Source organism: Phyllobates terribilis, unplaced genomic scaffold, assembly GCF_046119375.1.
Source record: "Phyllobates terribilis strain yellow unplaced genomic scaffold, ASM4611937v1 Scaffold_1__5_contigs__length_1240528914, whole genome shotgun sequence".
Classification (NCBI taxonomy): domain Eukaryota; kingdom Metazoa; phylum Chordata; class Amphibia; order Anura; family Dendrobatidae; genus Phyllobates; species Phyllobates terribilis.
This window is the reverse complement of record NW_027362761.1, coordinates 159,176,975-159,200,764: the sequence shown is the minus strand read 5'-3', so window position 1 is coordinate 159,200,764 and position 23,790 is coordinate 159,176,975. Positions and strand designations below refer to the sequence as shown.

The 23,790-nt window shown below is 42.8% G+C and overlaps 1 protein-coding gene across 2 annotated transcripts in view; it reads left to right on the top strand.

Moving 5' to 3' along the window:
* The window catches only part of RIC1 (RIC1 homolog, RAB6A GEF complex partner 1), a 141,619-nt gene that overhangs the window by 33,099 nt on the left and 84,730 nt on the right, over positions 1–23,790 (top strand). For both annotated transcript variants that reach the window (XM_073669017.1, XM_073669014.1), the window contains exon 3: positions 11,464–11,543. In XM_073669017.1, the coding sequence (XP_073525118.1) occupies positions 11,464–11,543 (80 nt within the window). The remainder of the gene's footprint in view (positions 1–11,463; positions 11,544–23,790) is intronic.

Sequence of the window (23,790 nt, the reverse complement as noted above, 5' to 3'; positions counted from 1 at the left end):
ACCCGATACAGGGGACTTGGTCAGAGGAGGAGAGTCTGGAGTCTTCCAACATGTGGGAACTACGAACAGTAGAGAAGGCACTAATCAGCTTCTTACCCCTTCTACGAGGACATCACATAAAATTTCTGTCCGACAACCAGGTCACTGTGGCATATGTGAACCACCAGGGGGGAACTCGCTCAAAATCGCTAATGCGAGTTGCGCGGAGGATATTTTCTCTAGTGGAAGGAAAAGATCTCTCTTTAAAGGCCCTTTATATCAGAGGAGAGGACAACACGAAGGCAGACTTTCTAAGTCTCAGGCCTCTATTGCAGGGGGAATGGACTCTAAATCACTCAGTCTTCCGCCAGCTAGTGGCCACGTGGGGGTCTCCAGAGGTCGACCTGTTTGCGACTCGTCAGAACAGCAAATTAAAAAAGTTCTTCTCACTGAATCCTATAGAAAATCCTTTAGTAGTAGATGCCTTCCAGTGTAGATGGGATTTCAGTCTGGCCTATGCCTTTCCCCCAATGTGCCTAATTCCAGTGGTCCTCATAGCCTCCTTCTGGCCCAAGAGACCATGGTTCTTTTGGCTGAAGAGCATGTCAATCACGAACCCCTGGATTCTTCCAGAGATTCCCGACCTTCTTGCTCAAGGTCCTATATTCCATCCTCAGGTGAAAGGATTGCCTTAGCGGCTTGGAACTTGAGAGGTCGTTGCTAGAGGGTCGGGGTTTCTCATTGAATCTAGTTACTACTCTTCTAGGTAGTAGGAAACCAATCACTACTAAAATTTACAGTAGAGTCTGGAAGAAGTTCTTGTCATCTCAGGGATTCTCCCTGGGGTGGGGATTCCCATAACGACCATTTTGGAATTTCTTCAAAAAGGGGCTGGAAAAAGGCCTAGCGGTTAGCACCTTAAAGGTCCAAATCTCTGCCTTAGGGGCCTTGTATAATTATAATCTGGCCTGTAACAAATGGATTTCCAGGTTCGTGAGGGCATGCAGTAGAGCCAAGCCAGCCCCTATAATAAGGGACCCTTCTTGGAATTTAAACCTAGTGCTAAATGCTTTAACAGGTTCTCTCTTTGAGCCCCTTAGCTCAGGGTCCATAAAATTGCTCACCCTAAAAACGATACTTCTTGTGGCCTTAACATCAGCACGGATGTTTAGTGAGTTACAGGCTCTATCTGCAGATCCATCTTTTACCTTAGTGCTAGACGATAGGGTAGTTTTGAGACCAGACCCTGCTTTCCTACCTAAGATTGTATCTAAATTTCATATGTCTCATCAGATAGCCCTACCATCCTTCTGTCCTGAACCAAAAAATAGCAAGGAGGAAAGATTTAATACCTTGGATGTCAGGAGATGCCTTATACATTATTTAGCATCCACAAGCTCATGGAGGAAGGATAGGGCACTATTTGTCTCCTTTCAGGGCTCCCGAAAGGGATCAAAGGTCTCAAAAGGCACTCTATCAAGGTGGATCCAGGAAGCCATCACGATGGCCTATACGGGATCAGGCAGAGATCCTCCTAACAATCTGAAGGCCCACTCTATACGGGGCATGGCTGCTTCCTGGGCAGAAAGAGTGGACGTGCCCATTGAGCAAATATGTAAGGCGGCCACATGGTCATCTCCGTCCACTTTCTATAATCACTATAGACTTGACCTTTCTGCTTCCTCTGATCTCACATTTGGCAGAAGGGTTCTGCAGGCCGTGGTCCCTCCCTTACATACCTAGTTCTCTGTAATTCTCTCGTTGTGCCGTCATGGGTGACAGAAAAACACGTATATTACTTACCGGTAATGTGTTTTTTCAGAACCCATGACAGCACCTTTACATTCCCTCCCTATCACTATGGTGATCACCTTCCAGTTGGTGGGTGTTGAGTATTCACATGGGTGAAATTCTTTTATGGTTAATAAAATTATGTGCTCTAACCGGAGAGTCTTCTCATGTAATCCACTGAGGCAGAGAGAGGCGCCGCCCTTTTTATCTTGAAGGTTTCCTGTCCTTGAAGGGCGGATCCCCTCTCTCGTTGTGCCGTCATGGGTTCCGAAAAAACACATTACCGGTAAGTAATATACATGTTTTGCAACTTTTGGCGTTTCGCCATTTTTGCCCAGCTTCAACAAATTGGGCTGGACTGGGGCGTGGTGATCGCCGCTCAGCAAATTCATGATGAGGGGTGGCGTTCTCTACACCAATAATCTTACTCCAGCAGGGACTGAAGTAGGATTTGGGGCAAGGCACACACAGAAGCGTACTCCAGCCGTCCAACGCTCCTAATTCATGAAGAAGCTTATACCACTTGATGAATCAGAAGCGTCTGACTCAAGCACATCTCCTCATCAATACTGATGTGAACAGCGCACATCTCATCAATACTGATGTGAACAGCGCCGATCTTGATGAATCAGGCCTGTGTCTTTACAGAAGTGAATCTTTGCTGTTCTCTTACTTCTGTATGTGTCTAAATATAGTCTCCATTGTGTCTTGAACAATAGTTTTGTTGTAGTTTGCAATATGCAACTCAAAAAGAATTTTCCAGTGTTAACCAAGTCTCTGATGATTAATAGGAGTCTACATTGACTGGCACATATAATGGGATGTTGCCTGTCTATAATTGAGACGTAAATTGAAACCTTAAAATCTGTAGAAAGGTTTCATAATAAAATATGTTCTGTCTATACAGAAAGTAGAAGCATAGTGGTTGAAATATGAGCTGTGGTTTTATTTTTAACACTGGGATCATGCAGGTCTCCAGTAATAATTAGAGTGTGGTCAATGGCTGGTGGTATGCTACAGTGTTTGGCTGGACATCTAAAGATATTGGGACATCAGTGAGTAACAGTACACCTGTAGATTTTCCTAAGGCATGATCCTTTGTGGCAGTGACGGTGTAGAAGACAGCTTGTGACTGTGTGGCTACAGTCGCTTTTTGTAAATGATGATGTGTACTTGTCCTGTATTTGATCAAGCATTAGTGCTTCCTATATCTGGCATCTTGGATCCTCTGTTTGTTTAGTTAGCTGTGCTTTCTTATATTTAGTAAAGACTTAAGCTGATCAGTAAAATGACTTTGTTACATCCCAGGGAATAGTCAGGAGGTAGAGCCTTGTGAAAGTGACCCCTAATAAAACACCAGCGCGGCATATCCTAACTATTATAATTCAGAGACTTTTTCACAAAGCAACAGCTGCTTAACTTGAGGAGCTGAGAAATAGAAGGTTTCAGATTTCTTTCCATTAGCCGGTTTCCTGTTATTCAACTAAGGAGCCAGGGAAAAAAAAAAAAAGAAACCTTAAACAGGCTCACGGACTGCTCGAGAGTGCTGGTTCATAGCCACATGGGGCTTCTATCCGCTTCAGCTCCACAGATCCTTTATTTTCCACTTCTGAAATCTCACCAAGACATAACCAGTATGACTCGAAAGGCACTGGAAGGTCCTCTATGCAGCCAGATGGCTGCGGGTCAGACTATATGTCTTCTTCATGGATGGTCGTGTAAGTCAACCTGACACCAGATTGTATATTGTGTATGAAGAGGTAAAATCTGTGTCATCACTGTATCCTATCTGGAAGCATCAATTCTATCTTCGGATTTTAAAGCATGGAAAATAAAAACATTTTTTTAGTTCTACGTCAGTAAGGCATCATAAGTGTTGTATGCGTATTTCTTCACGGCTACAACACATACCCATTATAATCTCTAGTGCAATTCACATGGCCGTGTTTTTTCACGGACTGTGTCTCCATGCAAAACACAGAGACATGTTCATTTTTTTTTCCCCGGCAGCACGAATGAAAGATTCCCCATACAAGTCTATAGGCCCGTGAAAAACACGTACAGTACACAGATGGCATCCGTGTACTATCCAAGTGCTGTCTGTGTGCTGTCCATGTTTAACATTGCAAAGTAGAAGAGAATATTTGTAATGTATTTCTTTGTCCATCTGTGAAAAACACTGATGACACACTGAGGGTAACAACGGATGCACAGATGGCAAAAAAATGGACACATGGGCCATACAGTAATGGTAAAAAGGATACCTGTGTTTGTGTGGGTTTCCTCCGGGTTCACCGGTTTCCTCCCGCACTCCAAAGACATACTGATAGGGAACGTAGATTGTGAGCCCCAATGGGGACAGTGCCCATAATGTCTGTAAAGTGCTGTGGAATTAATGGCGCTATATAAGAGAGTAAAATAAATAAATACACAGAGCATACACTGATGGTAAAAACGGATACACTTATGACACACTGATGGTAAAAACGGACACACTGACCATACATTGATGGTAAAAACGGACGCACTTATGACTCACTGACCACACGTTGATGGTGAAAACGGACACACTGACCATACATTGATGGTAAAAACGGACACACTTATGACTCACTGACCACACGTTGATGGTGAAAACGGACACACTGACCACACGTTGATGGTGAAAACGGACACACTTGACCACACGTTGATCGTGAAAAACGGACACACTGACCACACGTTGATGGTGAAAAACGGACACACTGACCATGCACTGAAGACTTAAAAGGGTATTCCCATCTCCAAGATCCTATCCCAATATGTAGTAGGTGTAATAATAGTAATATTAGCAAATATCTCCAATTAGAAATGTAGTATAATTTTTCTGATTTGCTATCTCTCTTACCTCATTTGCAGGCATCACAAGACCTTATGTATCCATGGTTATGACCACTGATAGAGTGACAGTTAGCTAGTTGCTAGTGGTCGTAACCATGGATACCTAAGGTCCTTCGATGCCTGCACATGAGGTAAGAGAGATAGCAAATCAGAAAAACTATACTACATTTCTAATTGGAGGTATTTGCCAATATTATCATTATTACACCTACTACATATTGGGATAGGATCTTGGAGATGGGAATACCCCTTTAATGATGATAAAGGACACAGTAATGCAAAACACTGATGACACAGGTAGTTTAACCATATATTTAATCTCTTCTGGCCTTGGCAGAAATTAAAACCTGTTTCTCCCTTTAGGCTTTTATTCTAGCTATTGTAATTCCGAGGTCTCATACACTTTTCTGGTGTAAGGTACAGCACAATTCGTCATGAATTAGACGAGCTGTGGCATCATGCCCTCTTCCCACCCATTTTGGCAGAGCTGGGTGAAACTTGCTGGAAAAATCCAAAAGTTGCAAAAATTATGTGCACAACACCTCTTTGTGCAAAGATTATGTGACTTTTCAAAACATTTTACTTCAGAATTCTGGCATGATTGCTGTGATGAATCGGGGCCATTATATTTGGTAGGGTGGGCTTTGTTGACTGTAGCATAATCTGCTCCATCTGTTTGCAAGCACATGTGGATAAATCCTGACAGACCCACTTCAATTCTATAGGGGTCTGTCGGTTTCCAATATTTTTGAAGGCAACACTATTGGAAACCCTGGAGGACTTGATAGACCTCCCATTGGTAACCGATCTTTACCACTACTGAATAAGTCCCACATTACACACATGCCCTTTGAACCTTTTGCTTAGAATTCTAACGCTATCTGTGTGAATAGAACATTTTTTCCCTGTCCAGTAAGGGTTTTCAGACACACTGGAGGGGCCCTTGGGACTTGATATGAAGTATGCAGGACTGGAATGCTGTAAGAATAGCCTTTGACTGCCCCACAAAGTCTCACAGTCTGGGCGGATTTGCAGGTTTAACTCCTTCCTAAACCTATTTTAGAATGTGTAAAGAAATTGTGTATTATGTAAAGTAGGTATGACTGCATATTATCAAGCCTGTTTAAGGTATTATGCAAAATGGCACAAAAAAAGTGTCAAAACTTTCTAAAAGAAAAATGGTCTGCCAATCACATCGCAGCTTTAATCTTACCAGGGCGTTTTAACCCCTTGCTTACATGTTGAGTCACATGTTTTGTTGAGCAAAACAAGGTTGGGTTATTAGGGTTTATGTCGTGTGATGGGTGACGTTTCTTTGCTAGCTTTTCTCATTCTTTTCCCCAGGACTATATTATATTGTGGCAACAGCTTTGCATTGTCATTTCAATATGCTTTCACATCCCACAATTGAAATTGATGGACATCATAGGCCCGATTCATCAAGGCAGACGATTTTCTCGTGGTGGAGTCACACTCCTGATTCATTAAGTGCTGCACCTTCATGCACCGCTACAGAAGTCTTACACCATTCATTGACTGGAGTAAGGTTTCTGGCACAAGGTACACCACAGCTTGGCATGAATTAGACAAGCTGTGGCATGGCGGCACCTTCCTGTCCTTTATACTGGTGTGAAAACGCCAAAAGTCACCAAATTTTATAGCAACTCCTGAGTTGTCCCAAAATTTTGCAATTTTTCAAAGCAGTTTAGTCCAGAATTCTGGCAGAATTGCTTTGATTAATTGGGACGCATGTCTTTTATTAACTATGTAATGCTGACTCTGACTCGAAAAGCAATTAGAAATTCAGTGAGAGAATTGGAGTGTCATTCTGATTGTGATAGTCTGACATTCTTAATCCTGTGCTGATAATGTTAGCTGAATTATGTGATCAAGGAAATACTTTGCATCATGGACTTTGTTATCCAATCTACCATGTAATCCACATGTTGCATTGTTACCCACTGTGTTGGCTTTCACTTTGTAAACCTAATGAGAAGCCATTGAGACAATTAGCTGATAGCAGCCGGCTGTGATGTTGATGACCCCAGTAGGATAGGTATAAGATCAGAGGGGGTCTGACACCTGCTCACCCCACCAATCAGCATTATCGGCTCCGGCAGCTTCCATATGTAAGCATTGTACAGGCAATGAATAGCACTTCTCAGTACTCTGAAGTGGCAATTCCTAAATATTGCAGTTCAGCTCCTTTTGAAGTGAATAGGAATTGGGCTGTCCAAAGACATGGAATAGCTCTGAGCTCATTCCTCCCAACAGCTATCCCTTCCAACTCCCCGTACACATGAACATTCGATTTGGCTGAGCGTTCATGTGTTTTTAATGGGGGGAGTGGCAATACCTCTTCTAGCGGCAGGTTAGCTTCCAGAGCAAAAGAGGTAGATGGAGCCAGAAGGGCCCCGTCATCCTCATTAGATTAGTGTAGGGAGTATAATTGGGGGAGGAAGGTTGAACTTGATGGACCTAGGTCTTTATTCAGCCTATGTTACTATGATCCAACCAATATCTATGGGTTTGGCTGACTTTAAAGAGGATCTGTCACAAAGGATCATTTTTGCTCTTATTTTATTCCAGCTACTCCTCTAAGTATTTTGTGCCAATATCTCTGGAACCGTATGCAGGTTTAAAAGAAAAAGAAAAAAGCAGAATACTTATGGTAGCAACAGGCATAAAATAAGAGCAAAAAAGGTCCACTTTTGTCCTGGTGATCTTATTAAAGTGTATGGTAGCCTTTACCCCTGCAAGGCAATCTCTGTCAAATGAAACACAGAGACATGTTAGTCTGCCAGAGTAGCATTCTACTGTGACATATAGGAAAAGATCCCTAGCAGCGAAATCTCCCTTAAACAGGATGTCCGGTATTAGGCTACAAGTCTGCAGTCGCTCTCTGTGACTGCAGACTTGTGAATCCTCACATTGCGTGCACTGCCCACTGTGAGGATTCTCTGGTGCTGGCGCCAGGATATGCTTATGCTTGCGAAATGCATACTCCTGGCCACATTCCAACTAGATGGGTACATTGAGTGAGGTGTGTGCTTCACTATTCCACTTCTGCCAAGTGGGAACTTGACCTCATACAAGGGTGAATAAATCAATAAACACCAATAAATCATTTGGGCCCAATTCACAATCTGCAACACCAAGATAACGGAGGCAACAACCAACTACATGGCCCAAGTTGAGAATTGCCAAGACTTTATTGAAGACACATAAAAGACACAAGTGCACAAAGATAAATAAATAAAAACAAGGCACACCACAGATGATAAAAAGGTGGAGCACCCGGACCTAGATAAAGTGTAAAGTAACCAATATATCATTCATATAGCTCCAACAGGTGAATATGTAACAACCAGTATATGATATGATAGGGCTTTACATATTAGTGTAGTTAGGCAGCATAAAATACATAGATGGCAAACCACATGTAGAAGATAAATGAATATAAATACATAAATGCATAGAGTAGTTCCATCTAGACATTAATATGAATAAATATAGATAAGTAACTATTTTGCACACAATGTACAAGTAAAGCTGCATATACTGTACAAATAATTCCTATAGAGACTACCCAATATAATCATAGAAAATGACAATAATTACAGGGGTGGACAAATGGGCAAATGCAAAAATCCATTTAAATTACACGGTTTCCACTGTATGCAATAATTAGACGGTTGCATGTTTGCCTTCAAATGCATGGAGTTTAATGCTGTCAGTCACAGCATCAAGCACCATCTTTTCTGGCAGAAACTTTTAGAGGCATCACCTGCCAGGGCACACTGATTATACTGTTCTTTGGAAGCTACAGTGCCGGCAAAAAAAATCTTTACAAGTTCAATGAAACCACAAAATCTTAATATTCAAGTGGATTCAAGTGTTTTATTGTGGATATTTTATTACAATTAGTATTTTGTCATGTCACACTTACATTTTATCACCATCTGCAGTCGTTTAGGCATGGATTCATCAAGGCTGGCTAAGTAGGTGGAGTCCATGTTTACCCACAGTGTCTTCAGCACCTCCTTTAGATTGTTGATGTTGCTGGGTCGTGTCTCTTGAACCTTGTTTTTCATTAAATTCCAGGCATTTTCTATGGGGTTAAGGTCAGGGGAATTACCTGGCCACTCTAAAATGTTAATGTTATGGTCACTGAGAAACTTTCTCACGCGCTTGGCTTTGTGGACAGGGACTCCATCATGCATAAAGTAATCACACTGATGTATGACCCCAAAAGTAAGCATGTGTTCTTCCAAAACAGTAATATAATTGCTTGCTTTCATAGTTACATTCTTGGGAAGGAAGTACAAACCTGCCCTGCCCATGCTTCCACTGAATGCACCACACACGATCACACTGTCAGGGTGTTTAACAGTCTTAACTGTATATTTTGGGTCATACCGTGACACGGTACTCGGACGACGCACAACCTTTGAGCCTCCCCTGACCAGCCTGAAAGTGCTCTCATCACTAAACATCACTTTCTTCCACTCTTCGGATGTCCAATCTTGATATTTCTTACAAAAGGCAAGCCTTTTCTTCTTCATTGCTGCTGTGAGCAGGGGCTTCTTTGCGGCACAGCAACTTGGTAGACCCAGGTCCTTCTGGAGGCGGTGACGAATTGTCCTAGTTGCGATGTTCTGGAGGAGCATAGGGTACTTGTTTTTTATTCAACGGCAGTTATAGAAGGATGTGACATCACTTCACGCTTCAGAAGCTTATCAGTCCTTGGTGAAGTCTTAGGTGTGCCAGAGCCTGACTTCCTCTGCGGTACCATCCCAGGAGGCAATGATGCCGCCGACCGATTCAGTTGATAAATTGCTTCTCTTGACACTCCCAGATCTCTAGCTACAGCAATCACCGAATCCCCCTTCTCGAGCAGAGTCAAGGCACGGGATTTCTCTTCCATTTTAAGCTTCTTTAGACCCATTGTGGGACATAATAAAAAACTGAGGGAGATAATAAAAGACTGCCTAATAGCAAAACTGGCTGAGCTGCACATAACAACCAATCAGAGTGCAGCTTTCGCTTTACCAGAGAAGTGAAAACTGAGCATTAATTGGTTGATATTTGCAACAAAGCCAGCTTTAATATTAGACAGTTTTTTATTATCTCCCCCATTGTGTACACTTTTAAAAAGTGAAATTATGATGTGGATTTTATATGTAAAGTTTTTTTCTGCTGCGCAAGTGTAAAGATTTTTTTTGCCGGCACTGTATATAGCAGCCGGCGATGGACTGGAGCATTACCTATTATTTACTTCTATTACGCAGGGAAGTGACAGTCACTCCCCGGCGCCTGCGCAATAGAACCCTGCAGTGCTGTGCACGGAGAGACGGATCGGGATGAAGCAAAGCGCGCTCCATGTGACCGGCGCTTGGCGCATGCCCGAGAAGTCAGGGAGCACAGTGCACGTCACAGGGCCATGTAACGTGCAGGGGAGGGGGGGGGAATATGATAATTAAGCACATAGGCAGGGATTTGGGGGACTAATAAGCACATAGGCAGGGATTGCTTGGCGTCCCCTGGACACAAAGCCTGTGGAAAATAGACAGGCTTCCCTAAGGAATTGGTTGTCCCCTTTCAGACATTGTTCGGTCTTCGTTCCAGTCTGTTATAAAAATAACAAACTTCTCCGGTTGCACTGGCGAGTTTCCACCGCTGCTCCTGGTGTCGAGTATTGGCTGTGTAGCTGATGTCACACTGACAGCGCTGCCGCCAATCAGAAAACTCAACGCCACTGAAGGGGGGGGGGTGCTCTGTCTACACTAGCAGAGCCGATGAGCTGACTGGCTGGCTGTCGAAGTGATGTCCGTGCTGCAGCCAATGTTAGACTCAGGAAGCAGTGGACCAGGAGAGGGCAAGTATAGCATGGCTATTTTTTTTTTTTTTTTATTAAACAAGCTACAGCCATAACTGAACATTATCTGAAAGGGAATAACCCCTTTAGTTTTATGTGGATGGGGGCGTTGAGGCTTAAAGTCAGTCGAACCCGCTCCTACTGGTGGGATTAGCCAACAGTCTAATATGTATAGGGGCCTCCCAAGTATTCCCCCTACACTTCATGGGGGAGAGTAGGATCCTACATGTTGGATTTCTGATGGCTGATCCTTTTGTTTGGCAGGGAGATTAGCCGCTACCAGAGGAGACTGTCAATATCTCATTCGTAGAGAACACAAGAACGCTCAAGCAAGTGTTCCTGTGAAAGGGAGATCTGAGGAGGAACTTTTCTCCATGTGGAGAATGCCAAGCTAGCGTAAGGAGACTTATAGGCTATGTAATGCTCTGAAGAATTAAATCTGCAAATATCCTCTTCAGGGAGGAAGAGGTCTAGAACTCTAGTGCCACCTATTGGATGTAGCAATCCTAAAAGTCAATATTGCCCCTTAATGAGCCTTGTCACATGGCGAAGGAAAAGAAGCCAATCAGACACTCCATTTGCAGACAGTCTGGTTTGTCTTTTATCCTAAGTCATGTGGCAAGGCTCATAAAAGGGGCAGCATTGACTTTTAGGACATCACATGAAAAGGAGGGCTTGAGAGAGCAGCTGTCAGGGGAAACAATTGGTTGGCAAACAGCTATCTATTGTGTTAGAGACTTTAGATTTCAACCAGATTCAAGCTTAAATTTTTCGGATGCCTCTTTGAAAAATAAAGCAGCCTGGTTGCTATTGCTAGATCCTGCTTTTTCTGTTGCATTAGTGGATATACTACTTTCTATATTGCTTATCAAATGTAAGTTGTTTTGTACTGATTTATATTCGTGTTTATATTTATATTTCTATTTTTTTTTCAGACTGCAAATGGATACATTTTATTCTTCGACATTGTTCCTGTTGCAGAAGACAAGTATTTATATGAACCTGTGTATCCAAAGTAAGTTGTTTTTTTTATGTAGCTGCAAATGTTCTAATGTGAATATGGCAGATCAGAGTTGAGTAAAAAGATCTGCAGGACCTTGCTGTAGTGGCCATGTTGGTAGTCCGTGACTGTAGGATCAGTGCCCTGCAAATCTCCTCCTACCTGTTGGTGACTCTTCGGATAAGCTGGCCAGACGTGACCTCATCACTTCAGCGTGACTTGTGTATGACACGCCAAATATTTTTAGAGGTGTTGTCTGTCACCTTTTTCTCAGTCCACAGCTATGATCTGTTAGAGCAAAATCTGATTTACTGACCCCCCCCCCCTCATTCCATTGTCATCTCTCTGCTGCTACCCGTCTTTGTTGACATGGCTGCAGAGGTGACAACTGGAATCCAGCGGATGATTACTGCTGCCCTTGAACTCTGCAGTGATGGCAGAAGACAGCTGAGCCCAGTGATTGGCTGGAGCGTTCTTTTGCTGTAAACGTGGCATCACCACTGCTGCAATGTTAACCATCTCAAATATGATGTGGCCGAAATAAAGGTTCGAAGAATTGTCGATAGGGTAGCACAGTATACAATCTGGGTTCTCAATGCCTGTGTGTACCCCATTCTCTAACTGTGGTTCTCACTATATTGATGCAATGATCAAAGCTTTAGTACTCTGGTGTGATTTATTTCCTTAGAGCGTAATACTGTACAAAAACACTTGTGTAAAGAAACAGACTAAACTCCTTTCCGTGGTCCCCGAACTGAATGTCTCCTCTTTCCTGGCATTTGACTCTGAGCTTCTTCCACGGAAGATATATTGTATATATTGCTTGTCACCAACATGTTTCCCATGTGAACTTGCTAAATGGGAAGTATCATGTATAATGATCATCATTGGTTATTTTCTACATTCTTGGTGCTCTGTCTTGTTGCTATTTCATTAAAGGGGTTGTCCAGTTAAAAACAACTAATCAGCAACATTTTTATCCCAGTTACAAAAAGGAGTGGCAAGTCGGATGCCTGACCACCACTCCAGTTCATTTTCTAAAGTGCTGCCAGAAAAAGCCAAACACAGTGTTACCCAGGCCCATAGAGGATGAATGGAGCGACTGTTAACGCTGCATTCTAGCAGGGTATAAAACTGCCGCTGATCAATGTGGGTCCCAGCGATCAGGCACTTACCGATCAGCAAGATACCATACATCCTCTAGATAGATGATGGCTTGTTTTCACCAGACAACCCTTTTAAACATTGAGCTGTTTGATGAAAAATGATGCCAACTTATATATTTATTTGTAATGTGAAGTAAAAAAAACAATCCTAAGGCTGTGTGCCCACGATGCGTTTTTTAAGCATTTCCACAGCGGCAATTCCGCTGCAAAAACGCTTGGTAGAAGGTCTGCCATGTTCCCCAATGATAATCCGCATGTGCTGTGCACATGCTGCGGAAATTTCCGCTGTGGATTATCATTGCGGAAAAATCCACAGCACTACCAATTATTTTGCGGAAGCGCAGCGTTTTCTCAGCCATTGACTTGCATTGGAACGCATGGAATCCAATTCTGATGGCCCCCAGTGTCCTTAGCGATGCGTCTCTGCTTGCCGGCAACTCGCGATGGTCTGAAAAGGATCTGCTGTGACGTTATTTAGTCATGTGACTGGTCACGCGACCGCTGACGTCGGCAAGTCCTTTAGTCTACCGCGAGCTGCCGACAAGCCAGGACGCATCGAATAAAGACATCAGGGGCCATCAGAAGGTAAGTATAATATTTATTTTTTACCATTCTTTTACGGTCACACTATATAAATCCATGCCGTTTGCATGGATTTATATAGTGTGACCAAGTTGTCAAACACTTTCCAAGTGATGCTAAAATCGCTTGGAAAGCTCTTGACAACCCGCATGCAGAAATGCATGTGTAGAACGCTTCACTTCCGCTTGTCCCTGGCAGGAATCCGCATGTACAATCCGCATGCGTTTTTTCTGCCAGGGAGATGCAGAAACGCTCAGGAAAAAATCTGGAGCATTTCTGCATCGTGGGCACATAGCCTAATGCATTGTTTGTAAGGTTTATCTCATAGTCCGATTACGGACACTGGTGTGTCTTAATCCACTAATGGCCTTCTTGTGCAGTGCATATACAGTACAGACCAAAAGTTTGGACACACCTCATTTAAAGATTTTTCTGTATTTTCATGACTTTGAAAACTGTACATTCACACTGAAGGCATCAAAACTATGAATTAACACATGTGGAATTATATACTTAACAAAAAAGTGTGAAACAACTGAAAATATGTCTTATATTTTAGGTTCTTCAAAGTAGCCACCTTTTGCTTTGAAAAAATTTATGGGATCAAATAACTAAAAATTGGCATGTGCATATTCACCCCTTTTGCTGTGAAGTCCCTAAAAATTTCTGGTGCAAGCAATTACCTTCATAAGTCACATGCTTAGTGAAAGGAAGTCCACCTGTGTGCAATCTGTGTCACACGGTCTGTCAGTATATACACACCTTTTCTGAAAGGCCACAGGGGCTGCAACACCACTAACCAAATAACACCATGAAGACCAAGAAGATTTCAACAACTTTGTTCCTGACTTGTTTGGAGAAGTCGGGGTTGGGTTTTAAAAAAAAAAAAAAAAAAATCACAATCCCTGATGATCCCCCGGAGCATCATCAAATAGAAAGAACTTGCCACGAGATGCCTGCCCACTAAAACTTTCAACCCGGGCAAGGAGGGCATTAATCAGAGAGGCAGCACAGAGACCAAAGGTAACCTTGAATGAGCTGCAGAGTTCCAAGAAGAGACTAGAGTATCTGTAAATATGACCACAATAAGCCATACACTCCATAGAGGTGGCCTTTATGGAAGAGTGGGTGTGACGAAACAGTTTCTTATCTTAATCAGCCAGACGTCTAGATTTGTTAAGCCAAGATAAATACACTATTATCTTTGTGTTGACTTGTGAATGTATGTGTTTTTCTTTGGCTGGTCAAGAAAGACATACTATTATGTGTATAAGTCTGAATATTGACTTCTCTTGGTTTGGAAACAATGTTTAACATGCTAATTACCTATTGTACTAAAGCCAGCTAGTTGTTTATTTACAAGAGCCCCCTACTATACCAACTATGTAAATTGATTAAATGCACAAACCATGAGACCTTAGCCCTATGGAATAATATCCTCCCTAATCCTTGACCTGTGGATGTGTACTTGAAAGGACACTTGTAACTATTTAAGGGACATATGCCTCTGTAGCAGTCAGAATTGAAACAGAGACTCAAAGATCAGACAGAGTCTTCAGGACATCAGCTTGGTAGCATGGCTCTATCCAGAGAGACACTACGGGATGAGAGCCAAAGGACCATAGCCCTGGCTGGAAAGATACAGAACTGCTCCTTTGACCATTGCTGAACTCTCAGAGACTATGTGACCACGTGACCACTCCAGGTTGGGACAATCAGGTCAGCTGGCCACATCTCACGGCTCTAATCCCGGCAGGCCAGCGGAAGGGTGAGACTGTGTAATTTTGCACCATCTCGTGTATTTGCTGGGACTGTTCTATATGTTATTAATTACTGATGGTTCAATAAATTATTGCCACACTGTTTACCATCACCCTGTGTTGTCTGAGTATTGTTCTGCCCACGGAAGACCCCAGTGTCTTCACAGTGAGCATCAAAAAGCCTTTATTTACAATTTGTGTGTGTAAGGTTCGTTTTGAGTTTGCCAAAAGACATGTGGGAGACTCCCCAAATGTATGGAAGAATGATGATAAACCCCCCCCCCGGAGCACCATCAAATCCATTATCATCAAATGGAAAGAACATGGTACCACAACAAACCTGCCAAGAGAGGGCTCCCCAAATGTACTTAGGAAGGTGCTGTGGTCAGATGAGACCAAAATTTAACTTTTTGGCCACCAAGGTAAATACTACGTCTGGTGCTAAACCAACACTGCTCATCACCCAAGAACACCATCCCCACAGTGAAACATGTTGATGGCAGCATCATGCTGTGGGGATATTTTTCGGCAACAGGGACAGGGAAAATGGTCTGAGTCCAGGGGAAGATTGATGGTGCGAAATATAGAGATATTCTTGAGCAAAACCTGTTTTGTCAGTGATTTGAGACTGGGACGGAGGTTCACCTTCCAACAAGACAATGACCCAATGCATACTGCTAAAACAACACTTGAGTGGTTTAAGGGGAAACGTGTAAATGTTTTGGAGTGGCCTAGTCAAAGTCTAGAGCTTAATCCAATTAAGAATATGTGGTCAGACTTGAAATTTGCTGTTGACCACAGGAAACCATCTAACCTGAAGGAGCTGGAGCAGTTTTACCTTGAAGAATGGGAATAAATCCCAGTGGCAAGATGTAGAAAGCTCAGAGACTTATCCAAAGCGACTTGCAGCTGTAATTTCTGCAAAAGGAAACTCTACAAAGTACTGACTTTAGGGGAGGAATAGTTATGCAGACTGAAGTTTTCAGTTATTTTTTTTTTCTATTTGTTGTATGCTTCACAATAAAAATAAAACCAATTGTTCACAGTTGTAGGCATGTTCTTTACATGAACTGATGCAAACCCTCAACAAAAAACTGTGAAACTCCATGTTGTGAGGTAGCAAAACACAAAAAATGACAAAGGGGGGTGAATACTTTTGCAAGCCACTGTATGTTATTTATACAGATATAATGTGTAGGCAGGGCTGTGGTAAGCCAAACCTTCGACTCCTCAATTTTCATGACCACGACTCTGACTGACTTCCTCATACATGGCTAATGTTTAAGTGATAAATTTACTGTTGTACAGATTAATCTCAGCTAAAAGTCTAGACCCTTAGATCAGGAATAGGACAGACATTTATAGGACATTTCATAACTTTCCCAAATTATTATGAAAAAAATATTCCCCACAAACTGCATTGAACTACTGTACCCAATTTATTATATATTTTAGGAGTCTGAGTCGGTCCAATTTTATACTGGCTCCGACTCCACAGCCCTGTGTGTAGGATTGTGAAGGTGTGTGCTTCTTGAGCAAAATCGTGTCACGCAAGGTGTGGGAAAGACTAGTGCAACACAAAGGGAAGAGGGAAAGGGAGCCCAGACTCTAGGGAAAGGGGGGGGGGAGTGGAGACCTCCTAGCTTGATCTAGCGTCACCCTGTCTCTCCTAACGTCCCTGTATTGGCTCTTAACTAATCACGGCACGCTTACCTCGCCCTGTCTTTCCCTGGCGTTAGGCTCAGGCTAGGGAAGGGAGGAGATGAGCAATAGTTGATCTCCACTAAACACTATAGACAACAAGGAAGGACAAATGGGGAAATAGCTTAGCTTTAGACGACTCCAGACAAATGCGCACACGTCCTCAAGCTCTAGAGAGGACTAGGAACTGCTGTAGCTAAAGTACTTACAGCCACCACCGCTCACTATATACTAAGTGGTGACTAAAGCCATGCCTTTATTACTGAAAGCCAAAAGCTGCCAGGAGGAATAAAGCTCACTTCCCCTCGGCAGCCAGGCTTTCAGTGCAGCGGCCGCACGACTTTAGAACAATATAACTCTATGAACCTGCAGATTAACCCCATATCTGCAAGTCAGTATTATTTGAGATCATGACAAATTCCCTTTAAAGTTGTCCACTACTGGACAACTGTTAACCAATTTAGGACCCCAATTGAAAAAAGCAATACAAATCTATACTCTCCTCCCACAGTGGCTCCCTTCCAGCGGTCTGTGTTGCTATTCCCGCAGAGTTGACCTGACATTGTGTCACATGCAGGTTGCCGCCAATGAGTGGCCACTGCTTGGCTGCAGCTTATTTTGTTAGAAGGGACATCAGCTCTGAACAAATATTGTTGAGCTACCGCTAATTGGCTGCAGCCTGCACATAACACAACAATGTCAGGTCATTCTTCAGAAACAATCACTCCGATATCACTGGAATGTTGCCGCAGTGGGAAGGAAATATCCATTGTTTTTCTTTTAATTAGACTTTCATGCAATATTACATTTTATTTTAATCTATTTTGTGTTTTAATATTGTTCTCATGAGTTCATCTTGAGAACAGTATTGCAAATAAGCCACAAGGGCTTCAGGGTGAGACATTGCACTTGCAGCTCTTCTGCCCTCCCTGCCGCTTGTGTCTGATAATGGGTCATACTTGTTTTAGTGACTCGCCTCCCCTGACTGAGATCTCTCGCAAACGCTGTTAGTTCTTGGGGCAGCACATGTGCATTCTTAGCACAGATGTATAGCCATGCACTTTAGCTTGACCATATATGCAGCTCAGCACCATTTTACCTAAAGTGTTATTCTGATTTATTGGTCAAGGCAACTGTTGGGATCCCCAATGATCCCCAGACCCTCTTTATATAAATCGGCAGCCAGTACCGCGCAGTCCAATAGTGAATGAACAGTACTGTGGTGCGCATGTCTAGCAGAGCCCCATCTTCAAGATCGTTGGGGGTCCCAGCAGTTGGACCCCCACCGATTAGCAATTTATCACCTGTCTTGTGAATAGATGATAACTTCTAAAATGGGGATAACCCTTTAATGCATCTCTGCCCCTTTCTACCACAGATCATGAAAGTTCTGGGTGTCAGACCCCCATTGATCACACATTGTCCTGTATATTGTGCAAATTGGCAGATGCAATATATATCATTTACATTGATGTTAGAAAGGGGAGCGAGGTGAGCAGGTAACTGCTATATAGAAATCAGCGGGCTGGAGAGAGCTGATTGGGATTGTTAACTCCAGGGCTGTGGAGGTAGTCGGTGTCCATTTTGGTTGAGTCAGTATAAAATGGATCGACTCCTAAAATATATAGTAAATTGGGTCCATTAGTTCAGTGCAGGATGTGCTGTAAATGTTTTCATAAGAATTTGGGAAAGTTATGAAACGTCCTATAAATGTCTGTTCTGTTCCGGATATAAGGATCTCGGCTTTTAGTTGAGATGAATCTGTGCTGCACTTTATGAACACGCTCAGTAGTGAGGCATTGCTGTGGAGTCATGGAGTCGGAAGTCCGGGAAATTGAGAAGTCGGAGGTTTGGCTTACCAACTGCACAGCCCGGTTTAACTCCTCTACTGGAATGTAACACTTTTGGCCAGTGTCTGGAGTCCGGGCTCCATGAAACCAGTTGTACACTATGTAAGATAAAATCTGTAATTGCAGGAGAATGACAGCGGATAAAAAACTAAGTCAATTGCAAGCTTGCTTATTTTCATGCTGTCTAACAAATGAAATCAATTTAAGAACTTGTGAATACACCTTTAAAGATAAACTGTAAAGAAGATGTTATGGCCCTCACCAGTTGATGAAACTCCTTATTTTATTGTATTCCGCGAACAAAAAGGATAAAAGCAGGGAGGACATGCAACACACCACCTATAGCATTTACACGTCCTCAGACGCTTTCTCAAAACTGAAACCTGAGGGAGAAGGTCATCACACTTAAATCCCCTTCAGTGCATCACGCGTCACTCCATACAATCATTACAAAAGACATACAAAATATTAGTATACAATTGCAAATACCATGACCATAAACCCAAAATAAGATAACTATTGGGCTACGTTCCCAAGATCCTTATTTGGTGAGTTTTTGATGTTACAGAATTTCCGCACCATTTTGGCACCTATTATGTAAATTAGGTTACTTGCATTTTTTCATTGCGTTTTTGTGAGCATTTTTATTGTGTGTTTGTTGCTGCATTTTTTTTGGTGTGTCATGGCTATTTAACGGATCCGGTTTCTGTAGACTTCAATGTTAAAAACCGGATCCAGTTGAAATCACTTTTTTTTTCAGGTAGACAAAAATGTTGTGTCTGCACACCTTTTTTTGTGAGCGGATTGCTGCTGGATCAGTTCTAAAGGCGGATTACCTGACATGTTAACTTAGCCTTACTAGATTGACAAAATGTTCAGACCGCTTTGTAGTACATTTTGGGAACATAGGCATTTCATTGTAACAGGTCATGGTTATACTAGATTCATTGCTGTTGTGTACAAAAAATTGGCTAGATGGCCATATGGTATTGTTGTACGTAATGATTGTAAAAATGGGGGAACTGGGAACCTGTGGTCTCAATGATGGGAGCGATTTATCCACTTTCTTATGTTTATAATATCAAATTTTAGGTTATTGCGGTATTTGCCTTTTTTTCTCTTTGTATTCTTATATGTTGTATTTTGTATGTCTTTTTTAATGATTTTACTGAGTGACAAACGATGAGGATTTGAGTGTGATGACGTCCTCCCTCAGGTGCGAGCCTTGAGAAAGCGTCTTGAGGAGGTGAAATGGCCCTAGGCTGTGTGTTGCATGTCTTCCTTGCTTTTATCCTGTTTGATCATTGGATACAATAAAATTGTTGAGTGACAAAATCTTTACACATTGGATTTAGGTGACCTGCTTTACTATGTTAAAGAACTGGTTTGAGTTTAAAGCAGCTTGTTCCCTTAACTATATGCACAGCGGCTGACAACAGAGAGCAGTGCCAACCACTATTTTTTTAATTTTTCTAACATTCCTTGAAGAGAATTTGTCATTAGGCTTTTTCACCTCAACCAAATAGCACGTATGATTAAATCCATACCTTGATTGCAGAAATCTGTTTTGTAGTTTGAGAAATCCAGCTTTGAAATTGTATGTAAATGAGTTGCTTGGGGTGGCATGCACTTGCAGTTGTCCTTCCCTCCTTCACTGCCTGCCTATTGCCTGCCTCCTATGTCTGACTGACCTGTCACTGAAACAAGAGGCCGCCAGCTAGAGAGAAATAGAGGGAAGGCAGGAGAGGTGCAAGAGTAGTGTCCCACACCAAAGCACGCGTGGCTCATTTACATACAATTCAATGCTGGATTTCTCAAACTACAAAACTGATCTAATCAGAATGAAAGCCCTGGACATACACGCCATTAGTCTGAGGTATGCAATCATCTTGACACGTTCCCTTTAATTGATACAAGCTACAACAAACTCATGACAAATGTTAACACCGAGCAGGAATGAACGTGTCGCATGGGTTTATGTCATTAAAGGAATGTGCTTGTTAGGCTCACATGGTGAGGTGGATTCACAAGCCGCAGGTCAGGGTGCACACGTGGACTGAGGGCAAAGACACAGCAGGCTGGAAGGCACGTGGAACAGCAAGGAGTTGGACAGCAGGCTATGCTGGACGGCAGACAAACAAGCAAGGCAGGACACTCCGGAAGCCACAGGACCAGGAGGGCAGAAGGAGAGGAAAACTGCAGGTCTGAAGTAGCACACAGATGTAGGGAGCAAAGTCCCCAACAGATAGCAACGTAATGTGAACAAACTCTAATAATAGTTCAAAATGTTTCAGCAAATGATGGGTTAAAGGGAGGCTTTCCGAAGGATCAACCCTTTTAAGCCGTCTATATGAGCACGCAGGTCATAAGAAGTTAAATAAAATGATACCTTGATATCTGCGATCCAATGTAGTCTTGCAGAAAAAAATCCACGTTTTACTTAGATCTTAACATCTCGTTTACATATTATGAGATGGATAGAGGTCTGAGTGAGAATCTGCCTCTGGTGGCCTGTACTATAAAACACACTCGAGCCCCCACCCCGCCCCCAAATTTGAGAGGAAAATGGGGGTGCATCTTAAAGTCCTGAATGCATCATGCCAGGAGGAGAGGGGGGAGGAGGCCGGACTAGGGTTGCTACTGTAGGAAGCCGGCGGCAGCAGGAGTAGGGCAATGTTGAGAGCACTGGGCTAGGAGGAGGGGGTGTCCCAGCGATGTGAGGTAGGAGCGGAGTCCCCGCTGTGCACATTGACCTCACAGTGTGCTTCAGGCAAATGGCGCTGGTTGTCGGCGCATGTGCAGATTTAGATCTCAGCTCAATCTGCACATGCGCCGACAACTGGCAACATTTTATTGAAAATCACCGAGAGATTAGTGTGCTGAGCAGTGACTCTGCTCCTTCCCCGCACTTCCAGTACACCGTCTCCTCCTAGCCCAGGGCCCGCAGCATCACCCCACTCCTACTATCAAATGACATAAATGTGACCCTGCTCCTGCCTTCTGTGACCCCGCTCCACCTCCCATCCCGGTAAGCTGCATTTGGACTGTCAAGACACACCTGTGAATCCCTGACGTTCCTGATCCGGATGATAGGTTAAAAATTATTTTTTCCTTTTTTCCTTATCTAAACTTGGGGTGTGTGTTATGGTCTGGTGTGTATTATAGTCCGCAAAATACGATACATAGTGCCGTAGAGTAGACGTAATTGTGATGACTAACATTTCTTCATATTTCATGAGGACAGCCACTGTAGCGTTAGGGGCAGTACAACTGAATTGACAGCATCATGAGAGGAGAGCTGCTAGAAGTGTTTGTAATGAGACAAACCTCAGTTCTGCTGTACTGCCCCTACCCCTACACTGGCTGCTGTGGCTGTGATGAAAGCTGAAGACTGGTTAGTAATCGCACTTATATCTGTTCTACTCCAGACACTATGTAATCACACACAGGAATGCAGTGAGGACTATGTGAGCAGACTGTCTATCATTACATGTCTCACACTAAGAAACCTGCTCTGAGGTATTGTGGAGATGTGTTCTTCTTTCTCCTGTATGTTGCTGTCTGCTTATGACTGGGCAGCGTTATACTGGGGAAATAACTACACTCACCCAGAGGCACACTCTTGGTAAGTTTTCCTTTCCGCCAAAAGATCTTGACAACTCATGTACGTATTAAGAAAAGTATCAATTTCTCTTAAAAAAAAAAAAATCAGATTGTAGATATAAAAGTATCATTTTATTTAACATTTTATGCCATGCCCATGTCATGTAGATGGCTTAGAAGGGTTGATCCTTCTTACAGATACCCTTTAGCTGAGACAGATTCCAGTTATAGAATCCACAGAAGATTGTAACATAGTGAGCCTAGTATCTATAACAGTTCATGATGCTTGCAACAAACAGTGGGTTAACCAGCAACAGATTTAAGTAATGTGAACAGACTCTTATAACCATTCGTGATGGTTATAGCAAATGATGGGCGAAACCAGCAGATGTAAGTGATGGACATCACGAAATCTCAGGAGATAATAACAGAAGAAACAAGATAGTGGCAATCTCCAACCAACTGAACATGTTACAGAGTCAAGACACAAAAAAGGGGCATGTCTAATTAGGCCTTTAAAAGCCTTGAGAGGTGACACCACTGAGGAACAACATTACTTGCAAGACCTGACGTGGAGTACAACCAGCAGCGGCAGCCACAGAGGAAGGGAATGGAGCTTGGCCCTGAGAACAAGACAAGTGAGTAAGAGTACTCCCCAGACCTTGTGGGGGCATCACAACCATGGACCGGACCTCAAATCAGTAGACAATAAAACTTTCAAACTCCTTATCTATGAGCTGCAGCAATATTTACTGGCACAACTGTTTCTTCCCTTCCCATATTGATACTTCTGCTTCATATCACTTATTTTATTTGCTGCACTATTCCTTTGCCTTTTGTGTTCTAAATAATCTCTGCATGTTGAAGAGACCTGAGTAGTCTTGAAAACTTACGATTTGTTACCATCTTTTTATTTAGCCATTAAAGGTGTGAACCAATGAGGACTTTCAATTTGAATTATTTTTCTATTTACTGGTTAAAGGGGTACTTTTTGTACTGTTCCTGCACTTATGCTCTAAAAAGATGAGATGGTCAGTGCAGTTATATGCAGTTATATAATTCCATGTAACAGGATCTGCTCTTTCACTGCACCCCCCTCCCGCCTGGGTCATTACATCATACGCTAAGTGCTGCTCCCCCGGTAATGAACAGCCAGCTTGAGAAGAGTGACGTGGCCACGCTCCCTGTACTCTGCAGACTAAGGCTGAGTGCCCACGATGCGGATTTAATGCGTTTTGCGGCGCCATTTCTGCCACAAAAACGCATGTTAAGTTGTCTGCCATGTTTCCCAATGATAATCCGCATGTGCTGTGCACATGCTGCGGAAATTTTTGCTGCGGATTATCAATGCGGAAAAATCTGCAGCACAACCATTTCTTGCGTGTAATCGCGGCGAAATCGCCGCCATTGACTTGCATTGCACCGCATAACATCTGCATGTATACATGCGGATGTAATGCAGTTCAATGCGTGTATGGTACCTGGGTCTGGAGAAGAGGAGACTCTCCTCCAGACCCGGGTACCATTAGTAAAAAAAAGAATTAAACGTAAAAAAAAAAAAAAAAAAAACATTATACTTACCTCTCCGGTGGCCCCCAGT